General features: G+C 41.5%; 1 protein-coding gene and 1 long non-coding RNA gene across 2 annotated transcripts in view; one reads left to right on the forward strand and one right to left on the reverse strand.

Annotated features, from left to right (window-relative positions):
* Positions 1–26: 26 nt before the first annotated feature.
* On the forward strand, positions 27–11,619 carry LOC134195236 (dynein, cytoplasmic 1, intermediate chain 2a-like). Its single transcript, XM_062664238.1, has 16 exons — positions 27–113; positions 168–285; positions 349–439; positions 7,132–7,192; positions 7,248–7,302; positions 7,369–7,476; positions 7,540–7,702; positions 8,564–8,786; positions 9,791–9,937; positions 10,006–10,119; positions 10,311–10,441; positions 10,511–10,589; positions 10,648–10,713; positions 10,916–11,056; positions 11,125–11,250; positions 11,331–11,619. Exons 1-16 carry the CDS (start codon positions 27–29, stop codon positions 11,445–11,447), a joined length of 1,827 nt encoding a protein of 608 aa, XP_062520222.1. The 3' UTR covers positions 11,448–11,619.
* A 9,052-nt stretch (positions 11,620–20,671) lies between these two features.
* LOC134195037 (uncharacterized) overlaps positions 20,672–21,117 on the reverse strand; it is a 2,572-nt gene continuing 2,126 nt past the window's right edge. Inside the window, exon 3 of the long non-coding RNA XR_009972286.1 lies at positions 20,672–21,024. This is a non-coding gene — a long non-coding RNA (uncharacterized LOC134195037). The remainder of the gene's footprint in view (positions 21,025–21,117) is intronic.

Raw genomic sequence — 21,117 nt, forward strand, 5'->3', positions numbered from 1 at the left:
ACTCACTTTCGTAGATATCAATAACAATGGATCGCAAGGCCGAGCTTGAAAAGAAGAGAAAGAAGTTAGAGGAGCTCAGAAAAGCCAAGGAACTGAAGAAGCAGGCGAAAGAGGTTTGTTTTTCCGCAGTATTCATAACGTCCTATTACAAGTTAGAGGTTTTGCAGGCAGAGAAAACTGTTTCGCACTTGACAGTAGATGATGGTCCAGTCGATGAACTGGCTAGAGAACGTCAAGATGTTGGTCTGTTAGTAGATTCTTTGATTGGAGATCAGCCAGTGACCGGTGAACACGATACTCGACTTAGCCGACTTGTCTGTGCATGTACTTTGATGTGAATGAATATAGGCGCCTCATCTGCAGCATCTGGTGGAGAAATTGCCGAGAGATCTCCAGAGCCTCGTTCTGGAGCAGTTAGCGCCGAGCCTACGGAATCTCTGTAAGTTCTTGAAAGTTGAGTTGGCGTTGATAGTGCGGGTCAGGCCATAACGTGATCAGATTCCAAAATATCAATAAAATATCAATAAAGTTTACTTGGTAGTCAAAATATTATGTAGTGGTAACAATTTTTAGTTGCACTTTATTTGCAGCATTAAGAGGTGTTTTGTGTTGGGGGTTAATTATTTGCTGATTATGTGCTGTGTGCTTGTATCAGTATGGTTGTGCTGCATCTACATCTTGGGTTTGCCATGTTTACGCTGTCATTATCTTGGCACTTTTTAATAAGAGACATACATAGCCATTCTCTAACAGCGTTAATGTTAGACTGAAATGCTATTTGCTCATACCCCATTCACACAAGCACAGCTCCAAACTGAGCCGAGCCAGTCTGGGCTAATGAAGTGAGCCAGCCCTTGTTCACACGGCTTTTCGACAAAGTGAGCCAACTGAGTTTTAGTAGGCATGTCTTTTGGTGCGCACACTAGACACAGGCGTCGTCATGGAACAAGCTGCGCTTACTTCTCACTGGTGCTGGAACAGTCTGCAGAAATATTGAGGAGAAGTACCAATCGTAGACATCAAGGTTTTGTTCCGGCCACGTCATCTTGGAAGCTAGTAAGCATGCACAGCCTTCAGCCAGGCTTGGCTCACATTCACACGATGATTTGAAGCCGGCCAGCCCGGGTTAGTATGGCAAGTTGTGGTGGGCCAGGCCAGCACGGCTCGGCTCGGCTTGGCCTGCTTTCACACGATAATTTCATCCAGTGACTGACTATTGACTCGTGCCAGCACGGGCTGGCTTGTTTACGAGTGCTCATGTGAATGGGGTATAAAACTACTAAGTTGTAAATATCAATCTAAAGATTTTGCTCTTACATGTTGAGAGATCAGACAAAGTTTAATTCCAACTTAGTTAGTTAGGCTATTGTACACTCATCAACAAAATTATGTTAATAAAATCAACAGTGAAGCAGGGTTCTAGCCAGGGTGTTTGGAAGGCCTAGCATGGGCATGGTACATGAGTCTGACATGTGGGCGTGGCATGTATGTGTCTGTGCAAATTTCTTAATTAAATAGAAATTACCGCTGGTTTGGGGAGTGGTTTAGGATGCCTACAGTGTACATGTGCCAAGCTCTAAGCACCTGTGTCATTACTATTACTAGGCAATAAATCCAATTACAATACTATAGGCTATAGAGACTCATGATTGACAAGTTTCCACCGTCTCCTTCATTATCTCTATGTTGATTAACGCCTACAGGTAATGAAAGGAGTCAAGTAACTAGCTAGCTTTTTAGTCCCTCCTATTTGTCATAACTTTTGGAGATGGATGCACGTGTCCATGTGTGGTGTACAGCGTAGCCAGTATGTTGGAGGCGTAGTGGTCGGCTCTGAATGTGCAACGGGTCTGTTGAAGGCATAGCGGTCCGGGTAGCATGCCTGGCTAGAACCCTGGTGAAGGTTCTATCTTTACAGCATCGGAAGTGTTGAGGAGACATGTTGAGTTAAATTAATAATTACTTAGAGGTCATCCATAATTGTTAACATTTACTCAAGCGTACAAAATGTACACTAGGGGGGAGGGGAAGAGTTGTTGTACACTTCTGGGATGGAGTATAAATGTCGATGAATTCATTTGGTCCAGCAGTAGATAGAACATGATACTGAAGTCAGAATATTGCACTTACGCCTATGTGTGTTGTATATGTGTCTAGGTTACTACTAAAACTGCCGCAAGTGTATGACACATATAGCGCACTAGCTGTTTGTTGCACGTGTTTAAAGCGTGTATGGCATGGGATGGTAGGTACTCTGCCATGCTGACAGACCTGTCCTAGTTAAGAAACCTTGCACTGTTCATAAAACACAAGTGGACAGGTTACTGTTAGCAGCAGTTTGTGAATGCTTTTGTCTTTGCGAGCTCATCTTTGTCTCACGAGGAAGCCGCTAGAAAGTGCACCGACAATGGAAGGCCGCTGGCCAGAATGAGAAAAGAGTATGCTTTGTACGCTTGAGTAACTGGAACTACATCTAATAGTTAGAGTCAGGGTTCTAAAGTTAGGTGTTAGCAGTTATACCTTATTCCAGGTAAGTTTAAACCAGAAGAAATAGACTTTGTAAGTCATGTGACTTAGCGAGTAGCGTACTCAAGATGTATAGAGGTCAGCTTGACTTACTTCAGATCTCAGTCTGTGACTATGTGGATGTGTATTCAGTAATGTCTGTACCCTCAGGAGTGTGCCATGCCTTTTGCACGGTTTAATTGCAGTGTGGTATTTGCATTTGGTAGTACAGTACATCCTCGATTATCCAGACTTCTCCGGAGTGTCCGGATAATCAAGAGTTGATAAATATCAATTAATTTTCTTCCACTGTTTCCACACTTACTCATACTGTACATTCATGTCACTAGAAGGGTCATCACAGCTGTCTATTTATTTAATAGATTATTAGGTTCTCCGTTATGTATTCGCTCATTTGTGAGAGGCTGTATCTACGGTATTAGTATAGTACTATACGAAGTGAAATATATTAGAGTTTCTTTATCCAGGAATGCATTATTTGGAATACAAATAGGCAGGGGATGTTTTCTTAAAAATTATCCGGATAATCGAAAGTTTGGATAATCAAGGTCCGGATAAAATCGAGGGTGTACTGGACATGGCAACCATAGACAAGGGACGAACCACCAATCAGAACTGTCAAACATTTATGAAGGAGGGTTTTACCAAAACAGTCTAAAGTCTGTTTGATTATTGGAGAGGACGTGGGAACTGCGGTTAATAGATAAGGAATTGAAGAGCAGAGATGGGCGTTGTTAATTCCGGCTAGTGAAATAAACGGTTCCAGTTTAGCTATGAACTTAGGTTCAAAGGTTCAACCAATGCCTCAACTACATCAGCCATGGCCAAGGACTTGAATTTCAGGGGCCAGATCTGGAAATGTGGAACTTGACAGGGGCCACTAATGCACTTACCAATGGCAAGCACTAATTAATTAGTACGTATGTAATGAACACACTGAACTACCATTGGTATTCCCGTACAGGTATCTGTCTGTTAGTAAATATATACTAATGTAACTAATACAAAAGAATTCTCCATAGACTGTTTAACTAAATGCTGTCAAGATCTTGAAATGGAAAAGACGAAAGAGTTCTAGTGTCCATGAAGACTGCCAAGCGACTTTCCAGGTTGTCTTGGGTCATTCTTGTACTGCACTTGTCTTTTGACAGGTTCATGCTAAGAAATGCACGTTCACATTCAACAGTATCAGGACTCATACACATGAGCGTTACCCCCAGCAATCCAAATTGGTCATATTCCGCCATCTGCGTTAATCTGCTGAAGAATGTATCAGGCTGCTTTTCACATTGCAGAAAGAGGTAATCCATCGACTCATCATTTCTGTAGACGCTATATTGCCCTTTCACAACAGGACCATTCAGACTGTTTCGGCAGTACTTTCTGACAACTGCTTCTATGTCACAGTACTTGCGGTTTGCTGGGTTCAAAAAGCTGACGTTTTGGACAACAAAGTCCAGTTCTGGAAAACGGGAATCGAGTGATCTGCCCATAGCAACTGTGAAATTAAAGATGTTCTTCATCACTTCATGCAACTGAGCATAGGAGAGCTGGCCGGATGAAATTACCTTGTCCTTGAAATCATCAAACTGTGTACAGTCATAGTCTATATTGTCCACGTTCTTTCGAATGTTACTTTCGTGAAGACCGCCTTCCACTTCATGGAGTATGGGCTCGAGGAACGTTTTCTTGAACCCAGCTATTTTTTGATATGATGTGAAAAGGTCTTGACCTTTTGTTTGAAGCTGAATATTTATGCCAGCTAATATAGGCAGACGACCCTGAAGAAAGTAAAGGTACAGTTGAAATTTGGGGTCAACTAAGTTACTATCTCGTCATACAGCTCTTGCAAGTTTGCACATTCACTCCGTCGACTTGAGGTGTTATGAGCCTCTAGTTCAAAATATGATGTAATCTCTAGCAGAAGATCAGCAAGTCTTTGAGCGCAGACATTCAGAGACAACCATCTTACTCTGTGATAAGCCACTAGTTGATGATATTCATGTCCTTCATCACTCAATTCGATGATAGCTTTTAGTTTCTCTCTTCGAACATGACTGTTTTTGAAATGTCTCATCACACCATCCACAGTTCTATGTACATTATCAGGGAGTTCTTCAAGTCCGCTCTTGGCTGCCAATACGTGTGTATGGACAATGCAATGCTGAAGAAACATACTCTGATTATAGTTTCGTCTGAGATGTCCAGATACCCCTCTTCCTTCTGATGTCATTACTGAAGCTCCATCACTGGAAAAAGACACCAACTTCTCTTTCGGTAGATCTTCCTTGTTTACAAACCGGTCAAAAGTTTGAAACAAGTTTTCAGCATTAGGGCTGCTTTCTATTCTTAGGATAGTCAAAAATTGTGTTTCAACGTGGCATGCCTCCAAGTCAACATATCTGCAATAAATTACTGCCTGTGCAAAGCCTCCCTTGTCTGTACTCTCATCCATCTGAATTCCCCAACATGGAGACGATCGGATGTTTCTCCTGTTTTCTTCCTGAATAAATTCACCCATTTTAGAAACGCGGCGTGTAAGACTTTGTCTACTTTTTGAAATGTTCTTGAAAACCTTGGACTCCTTGTCACATGACTTTGCCCAGTCAATGACTGCTTCTCCAAAACTAAGTGGCTTGTGGTGTTTTACAAGAGTATGAGAAAGTTCGTATGCCGCCAACTGCTGTAAATTGTTTGAGTTGAACGTTTTAATAAATGACCGCTGCATTTCTTCTATCTTCTTTGTTGCTTGCTTCACAAAAAGTTCCCTTTTCTTAGTACTCCATGCTTTAGTATCAGAGTGGTTACTCTCGTAATGCCGCTGAAGGGTATATTTCTTCACGGTCTCCAATGTCTTATTACACTTCAAGCAGACACATTTATTGCTTTTGTCGTCATACCAAGATACGCTGTTCCCCATTCAGAGTGCCACAGACGTCTACAGTCGCCTGGCTTTCTATGACGTCGATGATCTCCTCCTGACACTGAGCCGAGTGTTACAACGGTCTCATTTGACATTGAACAGTCAGATGCGACAGAAGAGAGTCAATGCAATTTTGCTGGTGGCCCCTGCTGGATCAGGTGTCCCCGGTGTCCACACTGTCGTCGAGGCCGCTACAAAGTCCTCATCTGAGGCTGGCCCTGGCTGGTCCAACAGTAAACATGACTGCGTTTGTTTGTCACTGCAACTGCTAACAAACGTTTCAGATTCCAGACTTTCCTGCACTGGTGACAGCTGGTGTGACTGAGTCTGCCTAGGCGACTGCGGTGGTGCAGCATCGGCATACCTGACGGATCTTGGCAGATACACGATAGGACTACTACTCGTCTGAGTCTCATGACGGAACAGTCTCCACGGATCTCTATTCATGGTGAGGGCAATCACATTCGGGTGTAACTCGCTGGCAGACACTATTTCCGCCTTTGGAATACCGCATAATGTTCTTTACCCTCGGAGCCCCAGGGCCTCTTAACGCAAGGAGGGAAAAGACCTGCCAGGCTGGGACGCAAGACAGGATAAATGTTCTTTAGAAAGGGAGTGTCTGAGGGGCCACAAAAAATGCCCATGGGCACATTTGGCCATGGCTGCTACATACGCTTGCTAGGTACAGCTGTTTTACTTATCAATCCATAGTTCAAAGTACGTCCCCGTCAGCTTTCAAGTAGTGGGCGTTATAGCGGTGGCTTGAAGTTATCAGACACCTGGTGTAAATGCAAGAGGAGGGCAGGGCCAAGCGCATGTCATACAGGAAGTTACAAATTGTGTCGTAATAAAGAACCAATCACAGTATTCATTTTTAACTGATCTGGAACCTCCTTGTGAACTTTCCAATGATGTTGGAATCAACCTGCTAGGACGTCCGCTTCAGGAGATATGGGTTTTTCCCCACGTCCTCTGTAATATTCGAACAGACTTTAATTCATGTTTTCAATTACCAGGCCTTGTCGGCAAATTCTACCTGTCTGCAACTGTTAGGGTCAAATGAATCACTTTCCTGGTGCACTAAATTTATATGGGATGCTAACATTACATAATGAAAAGCAACGTTTATGGTCCTATGTGGTATCTCTTGATGATTACAGGCTATCGTAGTGGTTTTAAGGACTCTGTGGCTGCATGAAACAACAGGCGATTTGTATGATTTAGATATATTTTTACAAATAGCGCACTTAGAAGCAAAATTGCATCTAAATTTTGTAATACTTCACGACAGTTCTATAATGGTTTTGAGAAGACTCATCTGCAGAAGCGATGGTGTAGAAACACAGCTTTGGTTAGTAGTGTCAGGGACATGTGTTGACAATTAAGAATTGAGAGTTAAATATGCTATGGATTAGTGATCTTGTTGAACGAGAATTTATTATTGTTTTACTTTCTAAGCTACATGGAAGTTTCTACCTGCTTTAAATAATTGTATATTTTAATTGCAAATAACAGCACATCCGAGGAATCTGTTATTTTTTGTCACTACTAAATATAGCATCATTATTATAGTGGGTTACTACTCACTGTGTACATGATACATCTACCTATGTACAGCACTAGTATAATATATGGACTGTAGACATGTTATATGCACTTCAAACTGATAGTTGTGTCTGTAGAGCTAGTCGCTTGTCTCGACTGACAATCTCAACTGCTGTCCAAACAAATATTCCTCCAATTGTGAGAATGGTTATGTAGTTTGGTTATGGACTGTTGTAATGAGGGCATTTTACAGGAACAGGTTTTTTACACAAAGGAGACACAAACAATAGAAACTTCATTTGGAGACGGTAAGGATTGATTTCACTCTGAAATTGTCACTGCGTAGGAGTATAATATACTGTATATATGTGTAGATGAGGAGGAGGAAGATGAGATTTTGCCTGCTGTACAGTCTCAACATTTTGACCTGGAAGCTGTTGACAGATCACAAGAGCCACAACAACACAGAGATGCGGAACAAAGTGAATGCTTCTTTAGAGATGATGCAGCAGTTGCAGTGCAGTAATTTTGTGTGTTGGGTGCAGGGAATATACCAGAGTTAAGTGAAGATGACAAACGTCAGATATTGTCTTCTGAAGACTTTGTAAGATTTTTTGATCGAGCATCTCGTCTTGTAATGAGAGCACTTGCAGACACATCTGACTTTACAAAAGATTATGCAAAGGAAGGAAAAGAAGAAGGAGAAAGGTATACCAGTAGCTGTGGTATACATAGTAGCAGTGGTATACATAGTAGCAGTTTGCGCTTGAAGTTGTTTTTTGCTGCGTGGAGTTTGTATTCCTGACTACCTCGAACTAATATGTTGATATCAATTATATGACAGTACTAAATTTGTAGTTGTTCTCTTACAATATGTTTGTTAAAGAGTTTTGGTACGAATGTATACATGACTAATAGCAGAATGCTTGTGAGCAGTACAGGGGCTGCTTTTGTTATGCTTCTTGAGTAAAAACTGTGAATAAAGTACCAAAGAACTCTGCTGGTCTCCTTTCTTCTAGCATAGGCGTTGAGAACCTGATGTTGTTATTACTCGGTCAAAGCACAATAATCATTCCAGTGTAATGACACTTGCATTACTTTTAGAGTCGCAATTGAAATGAAACTACGTAAATTCTTCCTTGGAAGATTGATGTAAATGCTATTGATGTAAATGCTATTGATGTAAATGCTATTGATGTAAATGCTATTGATGTTGATTTGTTTGTTACATTTTGTATGTGTACTATGCAGTAGTTTAATATGGCTAAATCATGGTGGTTGTTTATTGGCTATGGTGTTTGTCAGTACTTAACGTACTTGTTTCAACCGTGTGTGTGTGTGTGTGTGTGTGTGTGTGTGTGTGTGTGTACGTGTCTTCCTGCGGGCAGGCGGGTGTGGTGTGATGCAGTGTGGTGTGGTGTGGTGTACTGTGATGTGTACTGTGATGTGGTGTGGTGTACTGTGGTGTGGTCTGGTGTGAGGTGATTGATATGATTTGTTCACTTTTGTGTTTCTTATGTGCACTAAAATTTTAGTTATGTTTTGGTCATTTTAGTGGTGTTTGTGTAGTGATTCTGGAGCTGATCGTCTGACTTTCTGTCAGTCTTTTGTTGATGAGCATTGGTCTCGTCATCGTGGCGTAATGCGTCTGGATTGGTCTACTCAACATCCTGAGTTACTTCTTGCAGCATACAATACGAATGAGGAAGCACATCATGATCCAGATGGAGTAGCTCTTGTATGGAATACAAAATGGAACACTCAGACTCCAGAGTACATTTTTCATTGTCAGGTGAGTTGTACAGTTGTCTATTCATGAAGCTACTGTTTAAGCTGTTTCAAACTCAATTTTAGCTGTATTCAAAGTTGATTATACAATTAGATGCAGAAGAAATTTGTTGAGAACGTAGTCTCGTAATGCAACTGATCAAATTTAGGTAGTCCACTAAGTTTGGTTTATTTGTGGCATGTTAACGGTGAAATGAAAAGCCAGCTCATCTAAACGACAATTTGTGTTTGCCCCCTTCTTTCCCTCACAATTCATCTCATTGAAATTGGGGTTTGTCACTGTTTGAAAGATCATGATTCTTATTGTTACTTTTTAACAACCTTCTAGATACCGTTGGTTGATGATTCTTGTAGGTAGTATTGAATAAAGAACAAATGTTTTTATTCTCTTGGTGAACATTGGTTGTATATATTGCATGTCATAGAACACATGTATTGCATAGTATGCAACTGAATAGATTGTTCTCACAGCATCATCAAACATTGACATTTGTCAAAGTAAAGGTTTTTGGAGGTTGTCATTGTGAAACTGCACATGTTCAGCTGCATGTGTTTAGAATGTCCATGTACAGGGGGCACACAAGTTACGTAGCCTTGATTTTTTACACTTTCTCACATTGAACACAGACTGTGTGCTATATCACTCTTAGCTCTAATCTGGCTGGTCCAGGTTTTGTATAGTGACCAACTGCGTGACATGTCATGTACAAGGTGCATGATCATAGATCATTTATTTTTGACCTGTTGAGGGTTTCAGCTTTCCCTCCTTTGTACTGATTATGAAAATAAGTAAGTTTGTACTGATTATGAAAATAAGTAAGTTTGTACTGATTATGAAAATAAAAATGATGTGAGAATTACCGAAAGCGCATTGCCTGTTAATGCATTAAACACCAATTTTTAAAAAAATCTACATTACTTGCACAAGATGTCAAAGTAAGTGCCTTGATGGTAGTGAGTTGTTTATGACTTAACTTTATCAATTAACAGTAATGTGTTTGCTTCTAGTCTGCTGTTATGTCTGCAACATTTACAAATTTCCACCCCAACCTCGTAATTGGAGGAACATATTCTGGTCAGATTGTTTTATGGGATAACAGGTCATCTAAAAGGACCCCAGTACAGAGGAGTCCTCTCTCATCTAATGCACACACGGTCAGTAAATATTGTGTCTGCTGGCTTAGGGTTGCAGTAGTTTACAAATGCTGTATATATGTCTGTAGCATCCTGTATACTGTGTTGCTGTTGTTGGGACTCAAAATGCTCATAATCTGATTAGCACTTCAACTGATGGCAAATTATGTTCATGGAGTCTTGATATGTTGTCGCAACCTCAGGTAAAGGAAATGAGCTAATTGTTATGGTTTTTGGAGTGAATGGGAGTTTCAGTTTTATAATGTAGCTGAATGCAGTGGGTGCATGCATGTTTGTGAATTATGCTTCATATTTAATAAATGGTTTGCTGTGAAATCGAGTACTTTTTTGTTGGATGTTCATGTGACATCTAGTTTGTGTTGTGCTCATTCAGGACAAGCTTGAACTTCAATATCAGACCAAATCTGTAGCTGTGACATGTATGGACTTTCCTCCTGGTGAAATCAATAGTTTTGTTGTTGGAAGTGAGGAAGGTTCTGTGTTTATGGGCAGCAGACTTGGAGTGTAAGATACATATGCATCATGGAGAGAAGATGTCTGTACGCATACTCATGTGTGTCTGTTTTGCTTTAGTAAAGCTGGAATCTCTAACCATTTTGATGGGCATTTTGGACCTATTACTGGGATTGATTTCAACTCTTCTGCTGGAAGAGTATGTAATGACATTTTGAGTATGAGGTTATAGATCTTTTTTTTTGTATGCTGTGTAGCACGACTTCAGTCATTTGTTTCTTACGTCATCATTTGACTGGACAGTAAAGTTGTGGAGTGAAAAGGTTTGAGTTTCAGTATTATAGTTATGTGGGTGGGACGTGTCTGCCCACCTCATGTATTGAGACTATCACGTCTGACAACTTGAATGTCAATGTTGAACAACGCAATTAACGCAGTTATTCCATGCACAAAATAACACTCAAATAGATATTCCTATGCTAGCTTGTTGCACCAGATAAATGATGGATTGCCTGCCGTGTTTAGCATTCCAGTCCTCTACATTCTTTTGAAGACAGCGGCGACTACGTTTTTGATGTGCAGTGGTCACCTATTAATCCAGCTTTGTTTGCTGCAATTGACGGTACAAAGCGTCTGGACTTGTGGCATATCAACAGAGACATTGAGGTACCATGATCTGAGTACGTATCTATGGGGATTTGTTTATAAGTTTTATTGAGGTGGACGGTTATTAGGTTCCTTACTGCAGTGAAACACTAGACTCTGTTGCTGCTCCTAATTGTGTGAGATGGTCTAAGAATGGAACAACATTGGCTGTGGGGGATGCTGACGGAAAGCTACACATGTACACCGTTGGAGAGGTAAAATGGCGTGCCAAATTCTTTAGTGCCATTGCCATGTAACTTCCTACTACGTATGTTGTGTTATGGTTTGTTTGTAGCATATTGCACAGCCCAAGAGTGATGAATGGTCTTACTTGAGGAACGCGTTGCAAGAAATGCAGACGAGAGCCATGCAGCCTATGGAAACGAGTCTTACTCCTCACACGCCTTTGTAACACTATTCTTAATTAATTAGTTAGGCTTATACTATGGATAATGAAAGTTGCAATGTTAGTGTTGCAATAATTGACTGTTCGTTTTAAGCTTAGTGAGCAAATATGTTTAGAGTGGTTCTGTAGGATCGATACTCGATCATGCAGTGTGGAAAATAACTTACTATAATAGATGTATCGGATTAGCCTCGCTCCTCCGTGCAGCGCTCGCGCGTCACGTGACTAGGATTAGTAGCGTATCCCTTTTTGGTGCAACGCAATTATGACGTCAAATTGACCGTACATGGACAAACCTATGTTGAAAACTACTTTGCACCAAAAGGTTTTTGGCCCCTTATCTTTGATATATCGATTTTTAATTTTCCATGAGTGTTTAGAAATAACAGGAGCTTATAAAATCAAAATTTGATTTTATTTAATAAAATAGTTATTTCCAATACATTTGGGTACCCTATCCAATCGGCCTTCCGGCGGATATAAACAGAAAGCCACATCCTAACCGAATATATACCGAGTCAGTGTGGCCCAGAAGCGAACCGGAAATAATGAAATGGCGTAATGCACGTCACTTCCGGTTTACTTCTGGACTGATTTTTGAATTCCGGTTACAATTAGCGTTTTCACCCGTAGCCATAAACGAGAAGCTGTGTTCAGAATCTGGCTACAGTTGCGAATATAGTAGGTAAGCGACTACTTTCTGGCGCGCGCGCTAAACAATTAGTCTCATTATATTACATTTTTGTAAAAAGGTAAGGCTTACGTAAAAAGGTTACTTGCCAAGATAAGTTGAAGGGTCAATAGTATGTCAGTTAACAGTCTAGTAGTCTGACTATCGGTCGGGTTGGTAGGGTCCACATAGGGTCACATGACTAACATTAAGTTGGTTGGGTTATTACCCGAGGCCCGGATTTCCGGGTGGAGGGTATAGTAGTCGTTCGATGACCGTACGACCCAACGACCGTATATATAGTTGGTTAGCTGAGATGCAAATGAAGCTATTCCGACCAATAGACGAACGTGATGTCATCATGAGGCTCCACCTCGCTTTGTTTGGTAGCTGCTATCGAGAATTCGGCCATCGGGCGTCCGTCCTGTACATGATGTTTAGTCCTTTGCTTTAACCATAGATCGTAGGTGTAGAAATCACCTGAAATTCTGACGAACATATCACCAAGAATGTACTAATTGGGTAGCGCGCGCACGTAACCTACAATCCATTACCTATTATTCGCAATTGCAGCCACATTATAGAAGCGAAAATTACAATACATACAGATTTGAAAAGCCTGTTAATTGCGCTTTCGAATGATACAAATCTCATAGCTATTGATGATTGTTTCGATGCGATCATGTCAACTTCTTGTCTTCGCTATCCTAATTGAGTCGCCGATGTCTTCATCATCGAAAAGATCTGTTTTCTTGAGCGTTGCATCGTCGTCTGAAGAGCTAATAAACATATGGAATATTAGAAAACGGTTTGAATGATTGTTCTAGACATCATTCTCTAACCAAAACATACGGGCACCTGGCCATAGCAACGGAGAACAAGAGGTTACTATGGGCATAACTCAAATAGTCCCCAACGGCTAGCAGCCAAACTTGCAACACAACTGCTAAAACACTAACTGAAAAGATGTTGCAAAAAAGAAACGTTTAGACATGAAAATGATGTACTTACAGCGCGGGCGTGTCATCGCTGTCTTTACAAACGAAAATCTCACTCGTTCTCCATCGTATCGGCCTCAAATGATGCGTTCGACTCGAAACACACGTAAGAAACGTTTGAATATGTTGTTTTTGCCTCCAAAGTATTGGCGAAATGCTTTCGAAGAACAAAGGACGACCAGACCGCCATGCATCGTCTCGGCAAAAATTGTGACGAAGCCGCATGCGCCGCTAAAATCTTGCCCGTCTGTATAGACACGCCCAAAGGGTGTGTCTAACGGCTAAAATTATTTTGATTGGACAGCAAGTCTTAGAAGGCCGGATATTCAAAGTCAAAGTCACGTGGCCGGAAATGGGCCAAGGTGTGACATAAGCGAAACTTGCGATATCTCGAGATTTCTACAACGTAGAGAGCTGAAAGTAAGCTCATTCGAAAGAGAATTTATTAGCAATTCGTTTGAGCTATAATGTGAGAATTGAAATAAAGGATTCGTTTCGGGAAAACGGCCCGATTTATTAATTAAAACCCTTTACCGTCCGTCCATTATGACGTACGCATACTTCTTGTTAGCGTGGGATCACGTGCTCACCTTATCTCCGCCTCCGGTTAGTACCCGGCTTACATCGGGCCGTTTTACCGAAACGGATCCTTCCTTTTTATTCTCAAATTATAGCTTAAACGAATCGCTAATATATTCTCTTTCGAATGAGCTTACTTTCAGCCTTCTACGTTCTATCAATCGCCAGATATCGCAAGTTGTGTTGACGTCACACCCATGGGTCATTTCCGCCCACGTGACTTCGCCATTGAATAGCCGTCTTGGTGAGTTTTGTTAGCCAATCAAAATATTTTTAGCCGTTAGACACACCCTCTGGGCGTGTCCATGCATAAGGGTATAATTTTAGCGGCGCATGCGGCTTAGTAGGAATTTTTGCAGACCACGATGTCTGAGCGCTGCAGTGGCTTCCCTGGTTCTTTGCTTGCAACTGATCTGGCGGTGCGGTTTCAGTGTGAAACGACGGCCGACGAGGTTTCAGACGAGGACGACGCTTTGTTAACGTCTGACTCGTCACCGGACAACGACGAGACTGAGAACGAGGAAGATCTTCCCGGGAGCGAACAAAGCGATGACGCTACTCTGTAAGTCTAACGGTTAGAGGTAAAATTTTACCGTTTCTTTGCTATATGCTGTTCAGTAAACGTTTTGGGAAGTGTTTTGAAAGTTTGGGCGTTGACCGTTGGGAAGAATATAAGATATTCGCACAGTAACAGTGTTTGTCGACGTTGCAATGGCTACGTTCCCGGATGTGTTTGTTTCAAACGCAATATATATCAATCTGCAAACATTTTTCTAATATTATATGTATTTCTTAGTTTACCAGACGAAGCTGCTACGCTCCACGAGGAAGATCTTCCCGTTCACGTTGACAGTGACGACGACATGCACTCTGTAAGTAAAACAGTTATGTATGTAATTCTTTCGTTTTGTCGCGATGCGCTGTTTATTAGACCGTTTCTTGTAAATTGTTTGCAAGTTAGCTGTTGCTGCTGTAAATATTTTGAGTTATGCGCATAGCAACACACGTATGTCGTGGTTGCTATGGGTAGGTACCCGGATGTGATCTTTTGCAGACCTAATAATTTGCTGTCATGCAAACATTTTCTAATATCTTTATACATTTCTTAGCCCTCCTTCACCTCAACAGCATTCTTTGTTACCTCCTCCATCTCCTTCTCACTCTACTACACCACCTCCAATTCTACCACCTTCCAGTCCATCTTGTCTTCCATCATCGTCATTGTCAACGTCACGTTCTCGTCGTCGTCCTCGTCAGCCTCGTCAGCCTGGTCAACGACTGAGGAGAGCCACTCGTCGGCCTCAACGACAGTTGCAACAACAGCAGTCGTCTCATTCCGAGCCTGAGCCAGCCGAACACCTTGATCGCCGCTCCGAACCACTGAACGTCCAGGAGTTGTCTGAATATCCACCTATTGATACATATCAATTGAATCTACCACCGTTTCAACCATTCAGGCAACCTGGATTCTACCCTCCTCCAACATATCCAACTGACGCTCTCGGAGTCTTCAAACTGTTCTTCACCGATGAAATGCTGGAGACCATCAGAATGTATGTGTTTGATGTCTTTTGTGTGCGTTTGTTATATAGTACATTATAATTTTTTTAGAAACAGCAACATCAACGGTGAAGACAGTTGCAAGAAGTCTTACCATGGAAAATCAGAAGGGCGTCGAGGGGAGGTGAGTTTTCGTTCAGTGACGCTTGCGGAGATGAACTCATTCACAGGGCTCATAATATACATGGGAATTTTAAAGGTATGTACATAACAAAATTCCTTAGTAGCTTCTCCTTAATTATATATGTATTTATAAGGTTCCCGAGCTCTGTGAATACTGGTCCACAACCTTTCCATTCCACGGATTGTGGGCCAGACGGTTCATGTCACGCAATCGTTTTGTCGCTCTACTATCGGTCCTGCAGATGGAGAATCCTCGCACTGACAAGGACCGAGGGACTGACCCATTAAGAAAAGTCAGAGGCCTCGTTGAGGCCATGTGCTTCAACTGCATGAAATATGGTCAGCCCCATGCCCGTGTCTCACTTGACGAGCGAATGGTTAAAGCCAAAGGTAGCTTTGGCTTTAGGTATGTAGAAATTTCTAACATAAAAATTAGAAATTGACTAAATTATTTTCGCTGTTATTAGGCAATACATAAAGAACAAACCCGTCAAGTGGGGAGTGAAGTTGTATTGTGTATGCGATTCAATCTCCGGCTACACATACAACTTCGAGATATACACGGGCAAAGAGCGACAATCATCGGATGCGGCGATGACAGCAGCAACAGCAGTAGCAACAACAACAACTGCTGCAGCAACAACAGCAGCAGCAACAACACCAACTGCTGCAACAACTGCTGCAACAACGTCAGCTGCAGCAACAACAGCAGCAGCAACAACACCAACTGCTGCAAATACTGCTGCAACAACGTCAGCTGCAGCAACAACAGCAGCAGCAACAACACCAACTGCTGCAACAACGTCAGCTGCAGCAAAAACAGCAGCAGCAACAAACACAACTGCTGCGACAACAACAACTGCTGCAACCACATCAAGATCGGCTGGCTCGGCTCGGAAACGACGGAAGACGACACGTCAACCAGCGGATGACACAAGTGTGATCCATCGTACGGTCATGCGTATGATGGATCCTCTCCTTGACCAGGGGTACACTGTATACACAGATCAATTCTACACATCAGGACCTCTGTTCAAGGAGCTTTACAATCGGGGTACGATGGCTTGTGGTACAGTCCAGAAAAACAGGAAGGGTGTTCCTCTAGAAATGAAAACGCCAAGAGTCTTTGGCAAGTCACCACGTGGTAACCATAGCAATTAATTTTATTAGCAAATACAATTAATAGTTTTCTTTTAGGATCATTTCGCTATCACCGCGATAAAGAACTATTCGTGATTCAGTGGGTGGACCGAAGCGTGGTAACGGTTATGAACACCCTTCATTCTGGACACCGTTATACTCCCTGCGACAAATTTACCAAGGATTGTGCAAAGTATGACGGGCACCACAAGATCACGATTTCCAGACCTAAGGCTATTGGTGACTATAATGTGCACATAGGCGGAGTAGACAAATCGGATCAGATGATCAAATATTACGAAGTCCTGCACAAGAGCCTCAAGGACTGGAAGAAGATCTTTCTGCACATGATTGACTTGGCCGTATTCAACAGCTACATCATGTTTACTGCCCTTCAAAAACAACATCCTCAAGATCCACTTCTCAAGAGGAAAGGGCAGTATACGCAGAAAGTCTTCAGGTGTGAGCTTATGCGAGGGTTGGCTGGAATGGATATTAACGAACCTGTACCACAATATTGTGAATCAAACAAAAGGGTGGTACAGGTTCGGCCTCAACTCGATTACGAGCATCAACAACAAATACAAGAACTGCAACGCATTATATTACAGCAACACCAAGACAACCAAAATATACAACAAATGCATCAACAACAAATGCATCAACAACAAATGCAACATCAACAAGACATACAAATATTAAAACAACAAATACATCAACAGCAAATGCAACATCAACAAGACGTACAACAACAACAAAGAATGCAACAACAATACCTCTTACAACAACAACTCATACAACAGCAACAACAACAATTGCAACAACAACAACAACAACACTTACAACAGCAGCAACAACAACAACAGCCAAACTCTCAGCAAAGCTCACACATCCCGATTGTAACAGAGCGGCTAGTACGTTGCATTGTTTGCTGCCGTGAAGGTAGAAAACACACCAAAAAACGGTATGGTGTCAAGAATGCAACGTACTCCTCTGTGTGTCATCCGCTCAGAGACACTGCTTTGCAACTTACCATGCGTGAATAGAGCTTTCACTGTTGACTGTAAATACATTGTATATATATTTGTATACATTTTTGTATACATATTTGTGTATATATATTTGCATATATATTTATATATCTGTTTTATATTTATTGTATATATGACAAGTAGATTTACTTTTTAGATGACACTAAAAAGTTTGTATATAAGGCATAGAAATTTTTACAAGTATACCGATATAATCGGAATAGATGTGTTGTGTTGAGTTGAAGTTTTGCTGTCAAGTAATTAGAGTAGCATCAACAAATCGAAAATAAATATTGAAACAGTTGCCAATAGTTAATAACTGTACCATATAAAAGCGCAATTAAGTTCAGTTACTTAAGTTGATGGTAACAGTCATTGCGTTGTTGACACTTATGGGTATGCGTTGTACATGCCTTTTGCCAACTGGTATTGTATTGCAAACTATATAATTGTTATGGCATTGTTATATGGTTGGTGACGTGAATGACAGTTATATAATTAGTATACTGGTGTGTGTGTGTGTGTGTGTGTGTGTGTGCGCGCGTGCGCGCGTGCGTGTGTGTATTTGAACAGCAAATATATATATATATATATGTGTGTGTGTGTTAGAGGTAATAAGAAATAATTGTATTATGCCTCTTTGTGAAGTGATGAAATATTTTGACATTAACGAACACATGTACAATCCAAGAGAGATGACATCTGTCTTTTTTTGATGATTTAATTGTGTCCTTACGATTTTTGTTTTTGCTTGTTTTGGTTTTTGTTTGTTGGGGTGAAAAGTTTAGACCACTGTATCTTTACGTTGCTTCTGCACTCTCGTAAAGAACATTCTCGTTTTTCAAGTTTCCAGATCATTCAAAATTTAGTACACTTTTGAGCTAGTTAGTAACTTGATCTCGTATTCCAAAACTTAATTGTCTGTACTGGCAAAGGCAACAAGTAAGCAACTCAAGAGAGTCACTTGGACAAGGCAAAACTGTGAACGTAGCAGTAGCGTGGAACAGCATGTGCAGTATGATCGAGTCAGTTCTCTCATTACTAACAATGGAACTAGAAATGGTTGCCAATTATTGAGCAACATTTCTGCTATATGTTGCTGAGAAAAGTCACCAAGATTTCTATTATACTTCAAATAATTAATAATTCACCCTCTTATAGAATCAAGGTCAGTCGGTCTGGGAATCAACAAGATCATTCTCTCGAATGCATGGCCAGCACAAAGCCCTACTTTAAATTCTGTTGTTCGTGCTATTGTCTACTGTCTGTTTGCCTGTCTGTCTGTCTGTCTGTCTGTCTGTCAGGATATTATGAAGAGGGCTAGCAAGGAAAATGGTCTTGCTTCCACGACAAGAGAAGAAAAGAAATGAAAAAATATTCAGAAGAGCTTGTTTCAGGAGGATATGTATCAAGATGTGTTCCTCTTGTGATAGAACATTTTGGGAGGTGGGGCACAAAGGCAGAGAAATTTTTGCAGCATTTGTCACAACAGTCAGTAAATCCAGAAGCCAATTTTAATGCCTCCTGGTCCATGTTCGTGTCGTATTGGAGAAAAAGATTTTCTACAATTCTACAAAGATGCAATGCTGAAGTTATCCTCAGAAAACTTTCAAAACTGTCACCTAATCATGGTGATTTAGATAGATTATTTGATTTTGACATTCAAGGCCGAGTCCATTATTAAATCTATGACTTTGATGTTTGCAAGGACTGGTTTGCTTTCACAAATTCCTAGCAAATGTACAAGTAGAGTCTATATGAGAATAAAGTGTCTGTCTGTCTGTCTGTCTGTCTATTAGGGTTAGAATTATTAATTAGAATTATAGAATGCCTAATAGAGGAATTATTATGTATCGACTGCTAGAGTCGGTGTCCGGTCCGTCTGTCTATTCTATCGGTTTAGAGAGTGAACATGAAAGCCTACCGTGTGTCGGGTTTGACGTCTGGCTAACGAGTAGGGAGATTATAAATCGACTGTTAGAGTCGGTATCCGGTCTGTCTTATTATTCTATCAGTCTGTCGAGTGAACAGAAGAGTGATTCTAGAAATGTGAATCTACGAGTCTATCGGATGTCGGGTTAATTGATCGTCTGACTAACGATTGGACCTAAAGTCATGCAGTGTGTCGGGTTAGTGGTCTGACTACCGAGTGGAGAAATTATATACCGACTGTTAGAGTCGGTATCCGGTCTGTCTGACTATTCCTTCCGTTTAGAGAGTGGATCTAAAAGTCTACCGTGTGTCGGATTAGTCGTCTGGCTAAAAGTGGGGAAATTATAAATCGACTGTTAGAGTCGGTAACCGGTCTGTCTTATTATTCTATCGGTCTGTCGAGTGAACAGAAGAGCGAATCTGGAAATGTGAATCTAAGAGTCTATCGTGTGTCGGGTTAATTAGTCGTCTGACTGTCGAGTAGAGAAATTATTATATATCGACTGCTAGGGTCGGTGTCTGGTCTGTCTGACTATTCTGTCGGTTTAGAGAGTGAACATGAAGGTCCGTAGTATGTCGGATTGATCGTCTGACTGCCGAGTGGGCCTAAGGTCTGCGGTGTGTCGGGTTAGTCGTCTGGCTATCGAGTAGAGAAATTATGTATCAACTGTTAGGGTCGGTATCCGGTCTGTCCGACTATTACCTCGGTTTAGAGAGTAAACATGAAAGTCTACCGTGTGTCGGATTAATCGTCTGGCTAGCGAGTGGGGAAATTATAAATCGACTGTTAGAGTTGGTATATCGGTCTGTCTAGTTATTATTCTATCGGTTTATCGAGTGGGTAGGGGAGTGTATCTAAAAATGTGAATCTACGAGTCTATCGTATGTCGGGTTAGTTAATCGTCTTACGCGTGTTGATTTGTGTAGTCGTGATGTCGGTTGCTGAGATGTTCAATAGTCCCGTATGTTAGGCAAGTTAAAGCCTGTCTAGCTCGTCGGTCTGCCTTCGAGGCGCAAATTGATCACGACCAGAATGGCAAACGAGCGTAGACGCCGTGCCAAAGTCAATGAGCTGAAATACCGAGCACCGTCCTCAAGAGTGAACCACCGCCGAAAACCTTATGAAGCCGGCAACGGCACTCACGGTAATAACACAGAACGGACCCGAAAGGACCACGTTGACACATTGACACCCGATTATGATGGTGCACACGCTGAACATGTATTATTTGTATCCAAACATAGATCGCTCCAGACGCAATACAGCGGAAACGGCCACAACAACCACTTACGGCAACGACGCCGAAAGAAATACGACCAATACCACACGCTAAACGAAGCGAAAGACAAACCATTGACAGACAGTAATTCTACTTCTAACGCTCTAATAACGTTAGCCAATACGACCAATGATAGCATCGTTACGAATATAAATCGTGTCATAAATCGCACACCAGTGTCGCGTTCCGCCGTGCAGAATAGTCCTAAGTCCACACTCCGACGCCTCCGCCACCGTCGGTAGATACGTCGTAAACAGAAGTCACGCCACACTGTCACACACCCAACTAACATTACTAGACAAGGGACTAACGTACGTACCCACCGAGACGAGACCCAATCGAATACGTCACATACAAGACACT

The sequence above is a fragment of the Corticium candelabrum genome, chromosome 19, assembly GCF_963422355.1.
Source record: "Corticium candelabrum chromosome 19, ooCorCand1.1, whole genome shotgun sequence".
NCBI classification, from domain to species: Eukaryota; Metazoa; Porifera; class Homoscleromorpha; order Homosclerophorida; family Plakinidae; genus Corticium; species Corticium candelabrum.

What these genes read in the sequence shown, in the direction of transcription:
- LOC134195236 (XM_062664238.1), top strand. Translation starts at nt 27, where the DNA reads ATGGATCGCAAGGCCGAGCTTGAAAAGAAGAGAAAGAAGTTAGAGGAG. An exon ending in ACACAGAGATGCGGAACAAA is followed by an intron (nt 7,477 to 7,539) that starts GTGAATGCTTCT and finishes TGTTGGGTGCAG; the next exon opens with GGAATATACCAGAGTTAAGT. An exon ending in AGTACATTTTTCATTGTCAG is followed by an intron (nt 8,787 to 9,790) that starts GTGAGTTGTACA and finishes GTTTGCTTCTAG; the next exon opens with TCTGCTGTTATGTCTGCAAC.